At 44.4% G+C, this 22055-nt stretch overlaps 1 protein-coding gene across 1 annotated transcript in view; it reads left to right on the top strand.

Annotated features, from left to right (window-relative positions):
• The window catches only part of P2RX3 (purinergic receptor P2X 3), a 35665-nt gene that overhangs the window by 8013 nt on the left and 5597 nt on the right, over window positions 1-22055 (top strand). Inside the window, exons 4-8 of the mRNA XM_063095512.1 lie at window positions 90-153; window positions 909-1002; window positions 1360-1437; window positions 2144-2285; window positions 2848-2984. Coding sequence (XP_062951582.1) covers window positions 90-153; window positions 909-1002; window positions 1360-1437; window positions 2144-2285; window positions 2848-2984 — 515 coding nt within the window. The remainder of the gene's footprint in view (window positions 1-89; window positions 154-908; window positions 1003-1359; window positions 1438-2143; window positions 2286-2847; window positions 2985-22055) is intronic.

The raw sequence follows: 22055 nt of genomic DNA on the forward strand, positions 1-22055 counted from the left end.
CGCTCTCCAGAGCCTGCGGGCTGTGGGAAGCAGGGGTCCCTGGGCCAGCTCAGGGTCCTTCACCCCCCTGTGGACTTGTCTCCCCACAGAACGAGGAGAAGTACCGCTGTGTATCCGACAGCGAGTGTGGGCCTGAGCGCCTCCCTGGTGGGGGTGAGTTTCAGCCCCTTCCCCACCCCTCACAGCCCAGAGTGTTAGCACAACCCTGGGGGGCAGCAAATCTCTTAGAACAAGAGCCCACCCTAGGAGAGAGGGCAGAGGGAGCAGCGATCGGCCCACCCCGTGGACCTCTGCTGGCGTTTCTAGATGCGCACTGGGTGCCGGACCCAGTGGGGCTGCGAAGGTGCCCGGCCCCTGCCCTCAGAGGAGCTCCCAGTCTAGGGAGGGTGGTGACAGACAGAGGTGCATAGTGGCAAATGCCAATGAGGAGGAACCAAGGACTGTGGGGCCCAGGGGAAGGAGAGAGATGGGTTCTGGGTGGGTGGCCCCAAAAGGCTACCTTGAGCTGGCGACATTTGGGACAGGCCCTAAAGATTAAGATTTGGCAGGAGAGACAGGGCTGCCAAAGGGGTATTCCAGGCGGAAGGAAGAGCTGCAGCAGAGGCTCGGAGGCAAGGAAGGAAGAGCATGGAAAATGAGGGCTTCTCCGAATGGCTGGGCTTGGAGCATGTGATGGGAGGGCTGTCACCTCCCTTTGGCTTGGTCTGGGGCTCAGGAAGAGAGGAGGGAGAAAGTGCTACAGGACAAATGTGCCACAGGTCCACAGGTTGGCTCCCTTTGCTCTGCCTGTCCTTTCCCTCCACCTGCCAGGTCCCTGGGGGTGTGGGTGGGGGTTCTCCAAGAGGAGAAGGGGGAAGGGGAAGGGCAAAGGACAGGGGCTACCCAGCATTGTGGCTCCACCCTCCCAGGGATCCTCACTGGCCGCTGCGTGAACTACAGCTCTGCGCTCCGAACCTGCGAGATCCAGGGCTGGTGCCCCACCGAGGTGGACACGGTGGAAATGTAAGGACCTGAGCCCGACGGGAGGAGAGAGGACCCCAGCCCAGTTCCCCCTTGCCAGTGTGGGAGCTCTACATCTCTGAGTTTGGGGAGGGTCTCATGGCTCCTCCCAGCAGTGTCCCTTCCTGGAGTGGGGAAGTGGCCTCAGGATATCATCTTCCCCGGCCCATCTCACCTGACCCCTCCCCTCCCTCTGACCCTCACACCAAGAAGGGCCTCCCCCTGCCAGCTCTCAGAGGGCCCGTCATCTATAAGAGGTCTCCCTTTGGGAGATGTCCACCAGGAAAGGTGGCCCCTGGGTGAAGACCTGTTTCCCCCTCTTCTTCCTGAGAAGCTAAAGCCACCTGTTCTCACCCACAGGCCAGTCATGATGGAGGCTGAGAACTTCACCATTTTCATCAAGAACAGCATCCGCTTCCCCCTGTTCAACTTTGAGAAGTGAGTCCCTGCTTCCTCCCTAAAACCAAGATGCAGTGTCCCCAACCGCACCCTGCCACGTCTTTCACAGGAGACTGGAGGTGCCCCATTTCCATGTTCTCCCCACTTTCTCTCCATCCACCCATCTCCCTGGGACTCATATTCACAGCCTCCCAGTGGGCCTTGACCACTGAATAGCGGGTGGACTTTGGGGCCAATTTCTCTGCCATCTTCCTACCTCTGGGGCTCAGAGCCCAAATGAGAGTTTTGCTTAGGGCAGGAGAGGAACAACTTAAACCTGGCCCTGGGACTTAGATACCTCCAAAGGTTGGAGCCAGAGGGGCTCATCTATTTCTCTTTCCCCACATCAAGCCATGCGTGATACCCCTTTTCTCTTGGTCAGTTCAACCCCCCTTGATTGACTCATTCATTCACAGCTACTTGTTGGGCTTGGGCCATGTGCAAAGCTCGACGCCAGGCATTACGGAGGTGCACAGCTTAACAGGAGTGCCTCTGATTAGACAGGGACACACGTAACCCTAACGCAATACAGGGTGATGGGGGTTCCAGGGAAGATGCAGAGAAAGATGGGAGAGAGATGGAGGTTCCAGAGATAAGGGCTCAGATCCCCCTGCCTGGGCAAGGAGGGCCCCACGGCTCTGGAAGTTTGTGGGTGACCATCTTCACCTTAACCTGGGCCTTGCATCTCTCTTCTTCTCCTCCCTAGGGGAAACCTCCTTCCCAACCTGACGGCCAGGGACATGAAGACATGTCGCTTCCATCCTGATAAGGCCCCCTTCTGCCCCATCTTGCGGGTGGGTGACGTGGTCAAGTTTGCGGGGCAGGATTTTGCCAAACTGGCCAGAACGGTGAGGACCTAGCCATTCTTCTATGACCTTGAACCCAGACCTCAGGGCCCTTGGGCAGGTGGTTGGGACACTGGGAAGAAGGAACTGCCGTGACACAGCGCCACCTGGCGGAAGCATCCCAGGCCTGCAACTGGCCGTGTGCCTGAATCTCCTCTGTCCACCTCAGTCCTGGATGGTCTTGCCTCTCCCCCATGTTTCCTCCCAGCCTGAGTTTCCCATTCCTGACTTCACACTCCACCTCTGGGAGAGGACTTAGATCTCTGGAAAGGGCCACACAATAGGAAAGTGGATCCGTGGCCACTTTCTCTCTCCTGTGTTGTAGCTAAGGAACCCGAAGATTCCAAAAGTAGGGTTTAGAGGCTCAAAGGTTTTCATTCTACCTATAGAACTTCTTGACTGAGCAAGGTGTGACAAGTCACCTCTTTCCCCCTGCCTTTGTCTTCCACCCAAAGAATACACAAAAACAAAAAACCTTTTGTTACAAACCCCTCCTCACTCTCCCCCTGCTGAGTACAGGGGTTGGACAGCTGTGGGAGAGCTCACACCTGGCCCCTCTCTTCAGGGCGGAGTTCTGGGCATTAAGATCGGCTGGGTGTGCGACTTGGACAAGGCCTGGGACCAGTGCATCCCGAAATACTCCTTCACTCGGCTCGATAGCGTTTCTGAGAAGAGCAGTGTCTCCCCAGGCTACAACTTCAGGTAATCCGCCAGTCTCCTGCGACATCAGGAGAAGGCAAAGACTGTTCTAAAGAACCTCAGCTTCATTTGTTTGGGAAGAAAAGATCCCACACCTGCTCCCACCCCCTCCCACCCCCATCAGATTTCAGCTCAAAATCAGAAAGGACTCTCTTTTTGGTTTTTTGAGGTTTTTTTCTTTTTAAGTGATAGACTTTTTATAGCAGTTTTAGGTCTATAGAAAAGTTGAGCAAAACATACAGGCAGTTCACATACCCCCCCACCCCACCCCCCACACACACATATACACAGTTTCTCCTGTTATTAACATCTTACATTAATCGGATACATCTGTTACAATTATGAAACAATATTGATATATTATTATTAACTAAGTTTTACATTTGGGTTTCGTCTTTATGTTGTACTGTTCTGTGGATTTTGCACAATGTGTAATGTCATGTATTCACCAATATAGCATCACAGAAAAGTTTCACTGCCTTAAGTATCCTCTTTGTTCCACCTATTCGTCCCGCCCCTGAAACCCTGGCAACCACAGATCTTTTTTTAATTATTATTACCTCAAACATTTATCATTTTTTTGTGTTGGAAGCTTTCAAAATCCTCTCTTCTAGCTAACTGAAAGTACACAAAAAATTGATTATAGTTACTCCACAGTCCAATCGAGCACTAGATCTTATTCCTCCTTTCTAGCTGTCATTTTGTATCTCTTAACCAAGCTCTCCCTATCGCCTCTCCGTGCCACCCTTCTCAGCTCTGGTAACCACCATTCTATTCTCCACTTCTATGCAATCAAATTTCTTAGCTTCCACATATGAGTAAGAACATGCGGTATTTCTCTTTCTGTTCCTGGTTTACCTCACTTAACATAATGTCCTCCAAGTTCAACCATGTTGCCTTGAATGACAGGACTTTACTCTTTTTTATAGCTGAATAGTATTCCATTGCGTATTATGCCACATTTTCTTTATCCATTTATAGTTGATGGACACAGAGAAACTTCCACACTGTTTTCCATAATGGCTATACTAATTTACATTCCCACCAACAGTGTGTAAGAATTCCCCTTTCTTCACATCCTTGTCAGCATTTGTTATTTTCGTTTTGGTAAATATACACTTTGGTATTTTTAACCAGGGTGAGATGGTATCTCTCTGTGGTTTTGATTTGCATTTCCCTGACAGTTAATGATACTGAGCACTTTTTTCATATACCTCTTGGCCATTCGTATGTCTTCTTTTGAGAAAAGTCTATTCAGCTCATTTGCCCATTTTTTAATTGGATTTCATTTGTTTATTTGTTTGTTTGTTTGTTTATTGCTATTGAGTTGTTTACGTTTCTTATATATTCTGGATATTAATCCCTTGTCAGATGCACAGCGTGCAAATATTGTTTCCCATTCTGCAGGTTGCCTCTTTACTCTGTTGACTGGTGTTTGTTTCGTTTTGTTTTTGCCTATTTGCCTGTTTTGTTCATTTGTCTATTTTTGCTTTTGTTGCCCATGCTTTTAAAGTCTTATTCACGAAACCTTTGCCAAGACCAATGTCATGAACTGTTTCCGCTATGTCTTCTTTTAGTAGTTTTATAGTTTGGGGTCTTATAGTTATGTCTTTAATCCATTGTGAGTTGATTTTTGTACATGGTGAGAGATAGGGGTCTAGTTTACTTCTTCTACATATGGATATCTAGTTTTCCCAGCACCATTTATTGATGATTCTGTTCTTTCCCCAATGTATGTTCTTGGTCCCTTTGTTGACAATCAGATTGCTGTAAATATGTGGATGTATTTCTGGGTCTGCTATTCTGTTCCATTGGTCTATGTATTTGGTTTTATAGTAGCATCATGTTGTTTTGGTTCTATAACTTTGTAGTATATTTTGAAGTCAGGTAGTGTGATGCCTCTAGCTTTGTTTGTTTTGCTCATGATTGCTTTGGCTATTCAGGATCTTTTGTGGTTCCATATGAATTTTAGGGTTGTTTTTTCTATTTATGTAAAGAATGCCATTGGTATTTTGATAGGGATTGCACTGAATCTGTAATTGCTTTGGGTAGTGTGGACATTTTGACAATATTAATTCTTCCACTCCATGAATGTGGCATGCCTTTCAATTTTTGTGTGTCCTTTTAATTTTTTTCTTCAGGGTTCTGTAGTTTTCATTGTAGAGATCTTTCACTTCCTTGGTTAAATTTATTCCTAGGTATTTTATATATTTTGTAGCTATTGTAAATGGGATCACTTTCTTGAATTTTTTCAGCTTGCTTCTTCATTGGTTTATAGAAGTGCTACTGATTTTCATACGCTGATTTTTTATCTGCAACTTTATTAAGCTTATCAGTTCTAAGAGATTTTTGGTGGTGCTTTTAGGGTTTTCTCTATATAAGACAATGTCATCTGCAAACAGGGACAGTTTGACTTTCTCTTTTCCAATTTATATACCCTTTATTTCTTTCTCTTGCCTAATTGCTCTGGTTAGAATTTCCAGTACTATGTTGAATAAGACTGAAGAGAGTGGGCATCCTTGTTTTGTTCCAGTTCTTAGAGAAAAAGCTATCAGCTTTTCTTTGTTTAGTATGATATTAGCTGTGCATTTGTCATATATAGCCTTTATTATGTTGAGGTACATTCCTTCTATGCCTAATTTGTTTGGGATTTTTATTATGAAGCGATGTTGATTTTTATCAAATGCATCTTCTGCATCAATTACAATGATCATATGGGTTTTACCCTTTATTCTATTGATGAGATGTGTTTATTGATTTGCATATGTTGAATCATCATCCCTGCATACCTGGGATAAATCCCACTTGATCATGATGAATGATCTTTTTAATGTGCTGCTGGATTCAGTTTGCTAGTATTTTGTTAAGAATTTTTGCATCTAAGGTCATCAGGGATATTAGCCTCTAGTTTTCTTTTTTGTTGTGTCCTGTCTGGTTTTGGTATCAGGCTAATGCTGGCCTCATAGAATGAGTTTGGAAGAATTCCTTCCTGTTCAATTTTCTGGAAGAATTTGAGAAAAATAGCTATTAATTCTTCCTTAAATGTTTGGTAGATTTCATCAGGTTCTGCGCTTTTCTTCCTTTTTTTTTTTTTTTTTTTTGTTTTGTTTTGTTTTGTTTTGTTTTTTGTTTTTGTTCATTTGTTTGTTTTTGCAGCTGGCCAGTATGGGGATCCGAACCCATGACCTTGGTTTTATAAGGCTGCACCATAAACTGAGCTAAGTGGCCAGCCCTGGGCTTTTCTTTAACATGAAACTTGTTATTATTGATTCAATCTTGTATTCATAACTGGGCTGTTCAGATTTTCTATTTCTTTTTGGTTCAGTCTTGACAGATTGGATTTGTCCAGGAATTTATCCATTTCCTCTAGATTTTCCAATTTGTTGGCATACAGTTATTCATAATAATCTCTAATGATCATTGTATTTCTGTGGTATCATTTGTAATGTTTCCTTTTTCTTTTCTGATTTTATTTGAATCCTCTCTCTCTCCCTCTCCCTCTCTTTCTCTTTATGTTTAGTCTAGCTGATGGTTCGTCAGTTTCGTTTATCTTTTTAAAAGCCAAAATTTCATGTTGTTGGTCTCAAAAGATTCAAAAGGTCTCAAAGTAGGTTTTTTTAGTCTCCATTTTATTTATTTATGTTCCGATCTTTATTATTTCTTCCCTTCTATTAACTTGGGGGTTGGCTTGTTCTTTCTTTTCCAGTCCCTTGATATGCATCATTAGGTTGTTTATGTGAAATCTTTCTACTTTTTCGATGTAGGCATTTACTGCTATAAAATTCCATCTTAGTACTACTTTGGCTGTGTATTAGTCCATTTCTCTCACTTGTAACTGAATACCTGAAACTGGATAATATATAAAGAAATGAAATTTCTTTCAGTTTCAGAGGCTGGGAAGTTCAAAGTCCAAGGAACACATCTGGCGAGGGCCTTCTTCTGGGGGGGAACTCTCTACAGGGTCCCGTGGCAACCAGGATTATCACATGGCAAGAATGGGCTGAGCAACAGAAAGAGTGAACCTTCTCACTTGCTCTTCTTTTAAAGCCACCAGAACCACACCCATTACTCCATAAATGGATCAATCCGTTCACTGGGGCATGGTCCTCAGATCCAATTATCTCTCCAAGGCCCCACCTTTCAAATACCATAATTGGATTTCCCACCCTCCTAACACTGTTGCAATGGAGGTCAAGTTTCCAACATATGAACTTTTGGGGGACACATTTAGCCTACAGCAGGGTATCCCATAGGTTTTGGTATGTTGCATTTCTGTTTTCATTTGTTTTGAGAAATTCTTTAATTTTCTTAGTTTCTTCATTGACCCATTGGTCATTCAGAAGCATGTTGGTTTTGGATTGTTTATTGGTTTGTGTCTTTTGTTTACTAAGTCCAACTGAACAGAAGAAGCATGTTATTTAATCTCCATGTATTTATACCATTTTGAAAGTCCCTCTCAGTATTGATTTTTAGTTTTATTCCATTGTGGTCACAGACGATATTTGATATCATTTCAGTTTTGTTTTGTTTTTTTAATTTGTTGAGGCTTATTTTGTGGCCTAATATGTGACCAATCCTGGAGAATGTTCCATGTGCTGATGAGAAGAATGTATATTCTGCAGCTGTTGGATAAAAGGTACTATAAATGTCTCTTAGGCCCATTTTGTTTATACTGCATTTAAGTCCAGTGTTTCTTTGCTGATTTTCTGTCTAGATGATCTGTCAATGCTGAGAGTGGGGTGTTGAATTTCCCAACTATTATAGTCTTGGAGTCTATCTTTCCCTTTACATCTAATAATATTTGCTTTATATACCTGGGTGCTCCAATGTTGGGTGCATGTATCTTTACGATTGTTATATATTATTGTTGATTGAGCCCTTTATCATTATTTAATGTCCTTCTTTGTCTATTACAGCTCTATTACTTAAAGTCTGTTTTATCTGATATATGTGTGTGTGTGTGTGTGTGTGTGTGTGTGTGTGTATGTGTGTGTGTGTAGCTATTCCCACTTGCTTTTGGTTTTCATTTGCATGGAATATGTTTTTCCATCCCTTCACTCTCAGTCTATGTGTGTCTTTATAGGCAAAATGAGTTGCTTGTAGGCAGCATATAGTTGGGTCTTGGTTTTTATCTATTCAGCTAGTCTATAACTTTTAATCAGAGAATTTAGTTCATTTACATTTAAGGTTATTATTGATAAGTGAGGACTTACTCCTGTCATTTTGTTGGTTGTTTTCTGGTTGTTTTGTTTATCCTTTGTTTCTTTCTTCCTCTCTTATTATTTATCATTGCAGCTTGGTGGTTTTCTGTAGTGATAAGGTTTGATTCCTTTTTCTTTCCCATTTGTGTATCTTCTTTACCATTGAGTTTTGTACTTTTGTGTGTTTTTATGATGGTGGTTATCATCCTTTTGCTTGCAGATATAGGACTCCCTTGAGCATATTTTGTAAGACCAGTTTAGTGGTGATGAATTCCCTCAGTTTTTGTTTTTCTGGAAAAGACTTTATTTATCCTTAATTCCTGAAGGATAGCTTTGCTGGATATAGTATTCTCAGGTGGGAGTTTTTTTCTTTTAGCACTTTGAATATATCATCCCATTCTTTCCTGGCCCACAAGGTTTCTGCCAAGAAATCTGCTATTAGTCTAATGGGGATTTTCTTATATGTGACCTGATGCTTTTCTCTTGTTTTTAGAATTCTCTTTGTCTTTGACTTTTGACAATTTGACAATAATGTGCCTCAGAGAAGACATTTTTGGGTTGAATCTATTTGGGATCTTTGAAATTCCTGGACTTGTATATCCATATCTCTCCCAAGACTTGGGAAGCTTTCAGCTATTATTTCATTATTATTTCTATACCTTTTTCCAACTCTTCCCTTTCTGGCATTCCCATAATGCAAATATTTGTTCACTTAATGGGTGTCTCATAATTCTTGTAGTTATTCTTCACTCTTTTTTATTCTTTCCCACCCCCCACTCCCAAGCTGGATAATTTCAAATGACCTATTTTCAAGTTCAGAGATTCTTCTGCTTGCTCTAGTCTGCTGTTGAAGCTCTCTGTTTTGTATTTCATTCTCTAAATTCTTCAGCTGCAGAATTTCTGTTTGGGGGATTTTTTGTTTGTTTTACTATATCTATCTCTGTTAAATTTCTCATTTGTGTCATGAATTGTTGTCCTGGTTTCATTGAATTGTTTAGCTATATTCTCATGTATCTCATTGAGTTTTCTTAAGATCATTATTTTGAATTTTTTTCTCAACAGTCTGTAGATTTTTTTCTTCGGTATCTGTCACTAGAGTGTTATTGTGTTCTTTTGGTGGTATATTTCCTTGTTTTTTCATGTTTCTTGGGTCTCTGTGTTGATGTCTATGCATCTGGTAAAACAATCACCTCTCCCAAACTTTACAGAGTGGCTATTATAGAAAGAGTCTTTCACATGCAGATGGGTCTTAGTGTGTTGGAAGGGTATAGTGATTCTGGTTCCATGTAGATGCAGAGGCATAGTCGCTGATCAGCTTCTTCAGCTGCAATCAACATCACTGATAACTGTGGGTGCCTCAGTGACCTAGACCATAGAAGTTGTAGGTTGTTAAGGTCTTCAATGGCAAGGGCTATTTTCATCTATCCCACAATGAGAAGACTTTGATGAGGGGATCCCTTGTGATATCAGGTCTGACATGATCTACAAGCAACTACAGCAGCACTGGGTTCAAGGTAGAGGTGCTCAGAGTGGCTGTAGAGCCAGGGATCTAGGCTCAAGGTCTTGTGAACCTATGGTAGCAAGTAAGTCTTAGGGTGCAGGTTCACTCTCTGCAACAGGGTAGAGGTAGATTGCCCACAGAGCCAGGGTCTGTGTCTCTGAGGTACTCCCAGGCAGCTCAGGCCCACTGGGCCAGGTTGTAGCTTTGACTGTAACCCTAGGGGGCAGGGAACAGCACTGGCCTGACTCTGGGGGAGAATGGGGTGCTCTGGAGGTTTAGGTTCAGAGAGCAGGGTACAGCTGCCATTTGGGAACCAGAGATATTGGGGTTCAGTGGTCACTCAGGTCCCAGAGTGTTAGGCATTGTGTAGTGGCAACTCTAGACCCTGGAACAGTGGGACTTGGCACTATCCCAGTCTGTGAAGCCAGGTGCAGTGGCAGCAAGCACCCAGGATGGTGGGGCACAACTGTCACTTGGGCCTTGGGTGACTTGGAGCAGCACAGGGCTGACTGTACTCCCCAGGGAAAGGGGTGTCTCAACAGCTCAGTCTCTAGGGGGCTAGTTCAGCTTCGGGAAAGCAGTCTACTAGAGTTGGTTTGGTGTGTAGGACAGGGTGTCTCAGCTCAGCCATGCTGTTTCCCTAGGTTGCAGGATACTACATCAGCTCAACCCTCAGATGAGGAGTTGCTCAGTATGGTCAAACAGCTTCTTGACCAAGGCACCAATTTTCCAGGGGGCAATGCTCTGCTTCAGCTAAGGCCTGAGAGGGTAAAGCACAGCAATGACTGGGAGGGGTAGTTGGAGATTCCCCCAGAGGGAGTGCACAGCTTCAGCTCAAGCCAGAGGGGGAGGGGCATAGCTGCAAATGGGAGGGGTGGTTGGAGTGGTTCCCTCAGGATAAGGTGTAACAGCTGCTTGCAAGTTGGCTAGGGGATGTCAGGCCACTAGGCAGAGGTGGTTCAAAAATGGCTCAGTGCCTGAGATGAGAGGGTGTTACTCACCTCCAGGGCAAGACAGACTCCAGAAGTAGTTCCAATTCCAAGATGATGTAGCTGAGTAGCTGTTTAGCCAACAGAGGGCAGGGCACAGTGTTGGCTCATGCGGGGTGAGCACACATGTGAGGACTGCAGGCAGCTCTCTCAGCTGGGTTTAGTGCCTGCTGAGAACTGCAGGGGTCCCTAGGGTTGAGGACTGTAGGTGTCCAAGGTGTTGATGGGGGCTTCTGGGGTCCTCTCACTTACCTTTTCCCCCCAGGGGGAAGTTCCTCCTGGTTCTCTGCTGAGCCTGGTTGGGGGACGGGGTTCAGGAAGGACTTTCTAACAGTAAGTCACTTGGTGACAAATGGGCTGTCCTGTGATTTAATGGGCTCCCATCACTGGAAGAGGGATCATGTCAAAGATTCTTGTACCAGGTTGGTAGTTACACCAGACAGGCAAGGTCTCCTGAAAATGGGATTCTGTGATTCTTTGCCTGTTCTTAGGTCTGGCCCTGAAACTATAACATGCCTAAGTAACTCCCAGATAACCCCACTTCCTGTCTGTGACTGAATTTTCTAAGGTTTCTCTTTCCACAAAGTAAGGTTGATAACTGGTATCATTTTACAAGATGGCAATTTCATAGTACTGTCTATAACCAGGAACTTTCATGAGTCACAAACAATTACAATTGTTACTAGTTCTTCCTCAATGCCCTTCCAAACAAGAACTCAAGCCAGTCTTTAAATATCACTTATATTCTCAATGGCCTTGAGACTTACAGGATCTTTTGTTTGTTCTTTCATTTTGAAGTAAGGGGAAGAGAGGAACCAGAGGATAAACTATTCAGAACTAGCTGAAAGCCCATGAACAAGCCGGAGACCTTCTCTTATTCCAATTTCCCCACCTATAAAATAATGATAGTATCATTTTTATCTTGAGGATACTGTTAGCCAATCCATGAAAAGCTTCAGTTCTCTGTTTTACCTTAATCTTTTTCTTTGTCATTCATGTCATTCGGTTATTGATTCATCCACTAAACATTTACTGATTTTCTACTATGTGCTCGGGACCCTACTATATTACCCCAAGTCAGCAGTTCTCAAAGTGTGGTCCACAAGATCAACGCTACTTTCTTTTTTTAAGTTTTATTTTATTTTATTTTATTTTTATTTATTTATTTTTTTCAAAGATGACCGGTAAGGGGATCTGAACCCTTGACTTGGTGTTGTCAGCACCACGTTCTCCCAAGTGAGCTAACCGGCCATCCCTATATGGGATCCGAACCCATGGCCTTGGTGTTATCAGCACCACACTCTCCCAAATGAGCCATGGGCCAGCCCTTTATTTTATTTTTCATTGACAAATAATAACTGTACATATTTATGGGGCACAATGTGATGTTTCAATACATGTATACATTGTGGATTACTCTTAATTTTTGAAGATCCCAAAGTCTCTGGCAGGGCCCTGACTAAGTACATAGTGTTATACAGTAAACAGGATAAATAGACTAAATAGGCAGTGATCAGGAAACAAATATACATAAGAATATATTTCAGTTATATATTCAAATAATTGTGACTCAAATTTCCTTTGATGTAGTGTTATTCTCCAATATAATGACATATACAAGCCAAAACAAAACATTTCACCTTTTTTTCACCTTAATTTGTAACTTTAGAAAAAAAAAATCACCCACACCATTAAGCTTTATATTTAATAGTTTAAAATATATATGTATATACTCTGGAAAGAATTTTTAAAAATTGAAAGTGCTTTCATAATCAACTCCAAACTTTAAAAAACCATAGGAAACAACACATATTTTAAAGTAGGTTAAAAATACTGTTTGGCTCACTGGCAGAAATTGGCATATTTATTCAGTCAGTACATCACACTGAAATCAATACAAAGGATATTTGTATGCTGGCTTTAAATAGTAACATATTAATAAAATTCTCATGATCTAAAATGCAAGTTTTCATCTTCCTATCTTCTCTCTGGCCATTGGGAATTCTTCAATCCTCCAAACACCTCATTTGGCAGGAAAGCTTATGAAGAATAAAACTGTTATGAAGACCCCAGCTCCTGGGGTCGTACAATTTTAGAAAAGCATCTTTCAATTAAAGAATTGGTTTGGAGCTCTTTATCTCCAGTTTATTGTGCCATGGGTCCCATCCCTTTCTCCCTCCCTGCCCGCCTACACACTGCAGGACGCAAGATAGACCTAGTCTGAAATAATCTTGTGTTATATTTGGGGAGACAGGACAAAGGACCTCTAAGGACCCTGCCAGCATAACTCTCAGGGGCCTAAGGGAAGCCGTCTGTGAGGTGTGGGTCTTCTTAGGAACCCAGGTAACTGACTCCCTCACCGAAGCCCTCCAGGCAAGAGTACAAAGGGGACGAATTGGCTCAATTTGACCCTTGTGATTTAAAAAGATTTCCAGAGGGCCCAAGGAATATCACTGATATAGGAGAATATCTGCTATCCATGGCAGGCAGAGAGCTCTGCCCATGCCCCCTCAAACACCTCCACCTGGGTGCCCACCCACCACCCACATGCTGCCTTCAAGCTAGCACCCATAGACACCCAAGACTAAGCTAAGAGCCTATGTGTGGGAGGCTACAAGGCCACCTTTCTGAAAGCCAGGTTCAGCACAGGACTCTGCAACAGTGCAGTTTTTACAATACAGTAAAGTTTGTGCAGCTCTTTAGAATCTCACAAAGCAACTTAGTTGTAGGAAGAATACTAGTTACCCCATGTGCAAAGTGTTTTGTGCACTGTGGTTCATTGTTCCTCAGGCACCCTATAGGGTAGGTGCTACAGTCCCCCCACTTTACACATTAGAAAACAGAGGCTCAAAGAGTTAAAAAGTTTTCCAAGGTCACAGAGCAAGTAAACGAGGAAACCTGGACACAAACATTTTCTTGGATGATCTCCATCCCAGCCAGGAAGGCTAGGGACATTCGTACTTGTTAATCCTCAGAAAAACATGCCTATGTGGTTGATACTTTTGTCCCCACTTAAAAACAAAGAATCTGAGTTCCAGGGAGGCTAAAAGACTAGCAGACACTAGAGGCACAATTCATACCCTGGTCTTTTGTCTCTCAAACAAATTAATTTGCCTCTTCCTTCATCAGAGGCCAGATTTTTCAATGTTCTGCTGTTGCCATTTGCTCTAGAGGGAATGGAATTATTCAGCCAAGATTCTGCCTTGTTTCAATCTGCAAATTCAGACATCCAGAGGCAGCTAGAGACTTGCATTTCCATCACTAATTGCTTCTGCAGCTCCTTTCCAAATGCCACCCTCTGCCCCGTCCCCCTACTTTTTGCATCTCTTTGCCTGCAGACTCAGAGATTTCAAGAATTTATAGCTGCTGTAGACCCCTTGGAGACACTCGGACTGAGGTGGTCATTTTGCAGACCAGGAAGCAGAAGTGCTAAAAGGGAAGTGACTTGCCCAAGGTCACAGGTGTATCTTAGAGTAGCCTTAGAGGTCATTTGATCCCAACTCCTAATCAATCTCTCTGAGACACAGCCCTAGAAAATGGGCTTCTTCACAAGGTGGCCTGTCCATTATCAGGTGGCTCCAGTCGTTGGAAAGGTGACCTCAAATTGAGCCAAAATGTGGCTCCCTTCAACACCTACCCTGTGTACTTGGTGCTGTTCACCTAAGTTCATCTTTATTTTTTTAATCTCTGAGGTTTTCTGATCTTTTCCTACAGGAAATTTGGTGGAAAGATTTTATTTTTACTCCTGGGTCTATTCCACATGGCTAAAGACTCCAGGGGGCGCTTTAACTTAGTATTTTTATGAAGCATCTTTCTAAGCACATTGAGAGTAGTTTGTGGGGTCATCCGGATTCGCAGTGGACAAAGTGCAACATTTCTAAAAATAAGAACTGGCAAAAGTCGCCAATTTAATGGCGCACAGGTGAAAGTCACCCCCAGTGGCAGTGGGTGGCGCCCTGTAGCTTAGACAAGGAGCTCTTTGCCATGGGCCGGGTTCCTGCAGCCCACATGGGCCCTTGATTCACTGGGGCAGGATTTTAAGCAGAGCACTACATTCCCCAAAGTGCTGGGAGCAGGCGGTGTTGCGTGAGAGAGTGCACGTGCGTGAGTGTGCATGCACATGTTGGTTTGTGAGAGAGTGGGTGCGCATATTAGTGGGTGAATGTGTGAGGCTGAGAGTGTCAGTATGTGAATGTGTGTGTGCCTATGAGTGCATGTGTGAGTGAATGTGTGTGTGAGCGCATAGACACTGACGGTGCAATGACAGATTAAAAATACTGTATCTGCCAGGGTCCCAGCAGGAAACAGATGGCACATTCAAATTGGGTAATTTGAGGAGAGTTTAATAAAGGGACTGTTTTGAAGGTGTGGGCAAAGTATGGGGAAATTACAAAGGGTAGCGCAGTGCCTGGGGTCAGTTAACAGGTCACTCACTGGTAACCACCCAGGTCTGAAGGGGCCAGGGGAGAAAACAGTTGCTGGAACCTGGAGGCAGGCAGAGCTGGAAGGATTGGGCAGCCTGGCAGGAGGTGACTGCTGCGTCCCACCAGAAGCCAGAGCTGAGCCAAAGAGACCCAATGAGGCAGCCCAGGGAAGGGCGGAAGGGAGGAGCATGGTCAGAGGGGCATCTGCTGAGATGTCTAGCACAGGTCCTGACAACTTTCATTTGTGAAATCACACAGCCCTCCATTAACTGTATGCCCCTGATGAAAACAAAGAAAAATGCACGAATTCACAGACATGAGCAATTTTCCAGGCAAATTCTTTTTTTTTTTTTAAGGACTCTTTATTTCTGTAAATAAGATATAAATGTACTATCAGAGTAATAAATCCAAGCAATACCAATCTATACAGAGTAATGACACGGGAACTCCCCTTCACTGCTCCAGTTCTGCTCCTCTTGCAGGAAGTTAACATCCTTGACAGTGTGGTGAGTTTCCTTCTAGTCCTTTTTCTATGCATTTGTTTACGTAGCATAAAATTCCAGGACTTTGAGGACTTCTAAAAGCATATTCCTGGACCTCAGATCACAAGCTCCTACAGTTAAGCTTGTAAACCCATTTTACACCTATTTTTGACAGAATTCACAGCTTACCACACCATCCCACCCCATCAAGGCAGGCTCAGATTTTGAGACTTGCCTAAGACTGCACAAACTAATTAAGAGGCTCATGAGGACTCAAACCCAGAGACCTGATCTATATCCATTGCTTCTAGCACAGCTTCTACCATCACATGGCTTGCAAAATAATAATAATAATAATAATAATAGTAATGATAGCTGTAAGAGATATACCTGGTGGTGATTGCTGGAGTGATGGGAGAAAAGCTAAATGGTGCATTTAGCAATGACTGATTCCTTGTTTCTCCTCTGAGAGTTCCTAAGACAGCTTTGCTACTAAAAAGCAACGCAGTTTTGGATTTCCTCTCTTGGTGTCTGGGACAAAAAAACACTTGTTCAGCTGTTAGATGTTCCTCGTGCAGTAGGTGTTTCTAGTGATCGTTCCGTGTTGGAAATGTACCCACAGCAGCTTTCATGAAGCTCTGAGATTTGGCGCCTGTTCCGCTTTCCTGCCAAAACGTGCAGATCAGCAAGATCTTAGGCCAATTGACAGAGACGGAATCGAAGCGCACCCTTGGCTTCGATCACTCTCTCTACAATCTGGATTTGTCTCCTTCCAAAAGCTATAGGATATGTGTTAAAAGCAGCTATCACCATCACTTCCACAGAAACACTTGTAGGCCCTCTTCAGTGATGCATATTTGCTTGAATTCTTCAGAATCCATTTTCTTCTTCAGGTTTCAGTGGGAGATGAGACAATTAGAACAACCCTGGATTTATATAGCCCTTTATGAAGTCCATGTCTATCCTGTCCTCACAGCCACCAGTACTATTGGTAGGAAATACTAACTAACACTCATCAAGCACTTGCCAGTGAGCCAGAGACTTAAGAGCCCCGTGTGGATTATCTCACGGACATTGAAGAGAGAGCATTTTACAGCTGGAAACCCGAGGCTCAGAGGTTTTATCTACCTGCCCCAGTCCACACAGCTCATACTGCTGACGCCGGAATTCAAAATCCGAGCAGCCTGGCTCCAGAGCCTGTGCTTGCAATCACAAGTATCCTGGTAGGACCAGTATGGTTACCCCCATTTTACAGATGAGGAAACTGAGGCCTCCCAGGAGCAGACAACTAGGAACCCAGCTGTCGGGGATATCTTCTGTCTTGACATCCATTGATTTTTCCTCGCCTCATTAATTAAAGATAAATTAACAGTAACATGTTTTATAAAATGATCAACAACAAACCACTTTTTAAAGTCTGCCTCTGTGGTTGATGAGTGAACAGCTTCCGGCTGCTCTCTGTGGGGAGGAGTTCTAGCCAGCTCTGCGGATATTGCTCCACCCACCCTCGATGCAATGAGCCTGCCAGGAGATATTTTCCTATCAGTACAAAATCAACTGTAAAAGTGTATTTCAGCTGGCAAAAGTACTTCCCACCAGGCAAAGCTTTGTTGAGAACACCACCTTTTTCACTTAGAAACCCAAATTCCAGGCCCAAGTTTTCCCTTGCAAGTCAAACCCAGATCCCGCAAGTTTGTTGCTGTTTTCCCTGCTGCTGTAACAGTTACGTGTCCCTGCTTTAGGAAGGAATTTCCACCACTCTATGGGAGGATAGATTGTTTCTAAACAGATGTCTGGGAGCTTCCAGGGGATTTGTACATCGTGATAAAAACCCTTCTCCATTCAGCAAACGTTTATTGACTGCTGACGGCTGCAAATGTCAGCTCAGCATGGAGAAGCACTTCTATCAGTTGGAGCTCTCCAAAGCTAGAATTGGGCTGCTCCTACAGGTAGTGAGTTTCCTTGCACTGGAAGTAGTCAGACACCAGCAGGAAAATCCCTTGTGGGTAATGTGGGGAAGACTTTGAAGGTCTGTTTCAACTTCCAGATTATATCATGTGCTGGGCTTTGCGGCTGATACAGAGATAAACAAGACCAATTTCTATGTTCAAGGGAGCTTTAACCTAGCGGGAATGATAAATCTGAACCCAAGTAAGAAAAATGTTCCTACAAACAATATTTTGTTCTGGGACAAGCCGAGAATAATCAAGATGAAGCAATGTTAAGCAGAGAGAGGCCAGGCTGTGGGTCAGGAAATCTGTAGGCTACGATTCAGGCCTTGTCACAAACGCTCTATGTGATTTTCAGCAAGTGTCATCCCCTCCATGGACCTCAATTTCCTCCTCTGTAAAATGGGCTGGTTAAAGGTCTTTGAGGCCCTTTCAAGCTCTAAAAGTCTGAATCAACACGTGTGGGTGTCTGGGGAAGGGTTTTAGAAGCTTGCACTGCTGATGCATGCACTATTATTTATAGACCTATCACATTGGGATGGAGCTGCAACCCTGCCCTGCAGAAGCACATCTGAAAATGATTTATTATGGTAATTGACATTTATACTTACTCATTCTTTATCTATTGCTGCTAATGGCACAAGGGAGCACGCATGTGCAGATACACATGCGTGCGCGCGCAGACACACACACACACACACACACACACACACACACCCCAAACGTCTCATCAGGCCTCAGAATTGTTCGATTTGGTCCTGTGTCGGGAGTGTCCTGTCTAATCACAGAAACTTACATAACAGGAAACAATATGGAAGCCAAAGCATTCAGAGACAAAGTAGGGTCTAGATCTTCAGCCACAGCAGGAGGAATGAGAGGCTGGTATTGAGTTGGGGTCCCTGGCAGGAGCAGCAGTCACAGAGCAACACAGACACAAGTAAAACCAGGGCCAGGTAGGGAAGCAGTGAGCAGAATAGATACCCCCACCTCTCCCCTGCTATCCCGCTGATCCCCTGTTGGTGCCTTCTACTGACCAAACTTCCCAGAAACCAGAAGGGAAGGGAGCCAGGGATTGCAGCCTATAGAGGTCAGCCTGCAGGGCTCCAAGACCAGAGCCTGGGTCTAGGGGCAAATGGACAGAAGTCAGCAGTGGCCCCAAGTATCATCCCCACTTTCCTGCAAGTATCTGGGCTCAGGTGGCGCTTCCAGCTGGGCCCATCAGAGAGGCCTCCTGACCTTGAAAAATCCAGCCTGCCTGAGCCTTTAGGGCTTCTCTCCCCTTCCCCAGCTCAGTGCTGGCAGGTGTCTGGGCTCTGTTCTCTGCTCTGATATTTTTCACATCACATAGTCACAGCCATGCTGTGCTTTCCTCCACAGCCGAGGTGTTTTCCCAGGCACCAGCTTAACAAGCACCCTACCCACGGAGGCTGCAAGGAGCTCTCCTTTTTGGCTCCTCTCTTAGGGAAGCAGCAGGGGTAGGGAAGGGCTTTAGATTCAAGCAGCCCGAGTCCAGATCCCAGCTGTGTCCCTCGCAGGCCAAGCAGCCTGAGAAGAGTAGCTGTGCTTTTCTCCAGCCTGTAAAATCGGGACAGTGTTGCCTGATGATCAATAGATAGTACTAATTGAAAGCTGTGTGCCAGGTACTGTCCTCAGCTTTCACACCCAGTAGCTCATTTAGTCCTCTCAACAACCCTACAGCTATGTCTATTATCTCCATTTTACAGATGGGAAAACTGAGGTTCAGAGAGATAAAGTGATTTGCCCAGGTCATATAAACTAATTCAACTGGCAAAGCCAGGATTCAGGCCCAGGACTGTCTCATTTCAAAGTCCCTAAGCCACCATCTACCATACTGAGCTGTTGTTGTGATGCCTAAATGAAATAATAGGTGTGGAAGCCTCTAGCCTAATGCTTAGCAGGAGTATATTATGTCCCTAGTCTTTTCTCCATTTCCCCTCCATAGGGGCTGGTTCCTACCAAGAGCGCCTACTTCCCACCTTGCCAGCTGCCAGATCTAAATGGTTTCTGATTGGGAGAGAAACAGCCTGTGGTTACCACCTTCTACTAGCTCCATGTGCAGAATCAGGAGAATTTGGAGAAGCCCGAGTCAGCAGGAGAAAACCCTGAAGCCAACATCACTAAACTCAGCCTTTGAGATGTCAGGAATCTCAGAAATTCATTTGTTCTTCCAGCAAACATTTACCCAACCTTTTACTGTGGGCACTAGGCCCTTAGGCAAACAGAGACAGTGAGATATGGCTCATCGTTCAAAGTCCAAATTATCAACCACAATTTAGTACATCAGATATACCTACCTAGACGGCAGAGGCCTGTATCCTGGTGGAGATAGGAAAGGCAGCCCAGAGGGATTTCATATCCTCAGCTCTACACCAGCTCTCTGGAGGAAAAGAAACAAAACTCTGATTTGTAGTGTTTGCTGATTTTCATGGTGTAAATTCTCCACCATGGTCAATTTCAAGCTACACGTCTGAAGTCCCTAAAAGTGGAATTGGGAAGGGGTGAGAGCACAATTGGCCCTGCCAGACAGGCAAGGCAGACACAGCCACTGCCACTTCCATCCCTCCCCACTCTCCAGCCCACCAGCGATTTTCCAGCTCCTTCAAAAACATCATGTCCTTTCCCAGGAGAGGGTTTGTGGTTCCCTCAGCCAGGAAAGCCGCCCCCACCTCTGGCATTCTTCCCTTTTAACTCCCCAACCTTTAGTGTCACTTTCACATGAAGCCATGCCTCACCCCCAGCCTAGGTCAAATGTCTTTGCTAACTGTGCTCTTAGAATGGTGCTCCTCTCCTTCCCAGCCCTTCCTTACATCCAATTTTAGCTATTTATGGGGATTGTGTGATTGACTGGTATTTCTCTCCCTCTCATGAGAACAGAGCTTGCCAATATTTCAGCAGTGCCTAGCCTAGTGCCTGGCATGGAGTAGGTGTGCTCTAAATATTTGCTGAGTATTGAAAGGAGGAGAGGCCACCTGAGCTGGGCTCTACTGGATGAATAGGAGTTCGCAATGTGGAAAAGCGGAGAAGCAGGGAACAGCATGCGCAAATGCTTAGAAGCCAGTGTCCATGGAGTATGTTCAGGAAATACAAGAAGGCAGGTAGTGTGCACAGGCTGGAACTGGAGGTGCACGGTGGGGAGTGGAACCTGCAGACAGAGCGAGGAAGGGGGACTAGGCTTGATTGAGAGGGGCCAATGTGTTGAATCATGATGTCATTCTGACCAACCCCGTTTCCCAGCCAAGAAAACCAAAGCTAGAGAGGCAAGAATTCCAAGATTTGGGAGAAATCAACAGCTGGCATGGTGTAGCTTGGCCCTTCCTTTTTTCAGACAAGGAAGGCGGGGTTCTTTCTTCCCACACCCCACAGCTCTCCTGTGCTTCCTGTTCTTCTCCCAGCCTGTGACTCTGGATACTGAGACCCACCTAGCAAATCCAAAAGGGCCCCCAGCTAGAGAACTGAAAGAAATTAGTCAGGACCTAATAGAAATCAGGCAACAAAAAGAACAGTCTAGAATGCTGGCTAAGAGTGCGGCCCCTGCAGCTGCACTGCCCGGGTTTGAAACCCAGCTCCACTCGCTAACTCTTGGTTTGTGACCTTAGACCAGTTCCTTAACCTCTCTGATCCTGATCCCTCAGCTGTAAAACGGGAATAGCAATAGGATTTAATTTCACGGTGGTTGTAGGTATTCAATGAGTTAATAAGTAAAGCACTTAGCACAGTGTCGGGCACATGGTATGCACTCAATATATCTTGGCCGTTATTACTGCTAATATAAGGGTACTTTGAAAAGTTCATGCAAAGATTCATGGTATCTTTTAATTCTATTTTTCCACAAATTTTTTGAAGTACCTTATATTGTTATCCCCAGGAATCAGAAGAGTATAATGGTTAAGGTAAATGTGATATTATTTCATTTTATCCTGCTTCTAGGATAAGGAAGAAAAGGGAATGTGTTAAGCACTTCCTATGTATGGGCACTCTCTCATTTCATCTCCTTACAGCTCTTTGTCCTCCCATTTTTCAGTTGAGATAAAAAGTTCAGAGAGGTTGAGTGACTTCTCCAGGGTCAAGAAGCTACTTAGTAGGGCTGGCTGGTTAGCTCAGTTGGTTAGAGCACAGCGTTATAATATCCAAGATCGAGGGTTCAGATCCCCATACCAGCCACCAAGAAAAAGTGAAGCTAGTTAATGATAGCCATAGCACCACGTTCGGATCTCTTGGGAACCTCTTGGAGGGTTTATTCCTGGACTGTGCATCATGGGAACTTTCCCTCCTTCTGTCTAATCCTAAATAACTCCCCAAATTGAACTCAGTCTTTGTCCTTTGGCAAATTACTTTTTCGTGAGCCTCAGTCTTCTCAGCTATCAAATCATGGGAGTTTGTAACAGTCAGGTATTGCTAGTTGCTGTAGCAAACAGTCGTATCCCCTCAATGGCTTCACACAAAGGTTTATTTCTTGCTCATGGCACAATACACTATGGCTTGGTGGGAGTGGAGAGCTTCATGCAGT

This window comes from Cynocephalus volans, chromosome 4 (assembly GCF_027409185.1).
Source record: "Cynocephalus volans isolate mCynVol1 chromosome 4, mCynVol1.pri, whole genome shotgun sequence".
NCBI classification, from domain to species: Eukaryota; Metazoa; Chordata; class Mammalia; order Dermoptera; family Cynocephalidae; genus Cynocephalus; species Cynocephalus volans.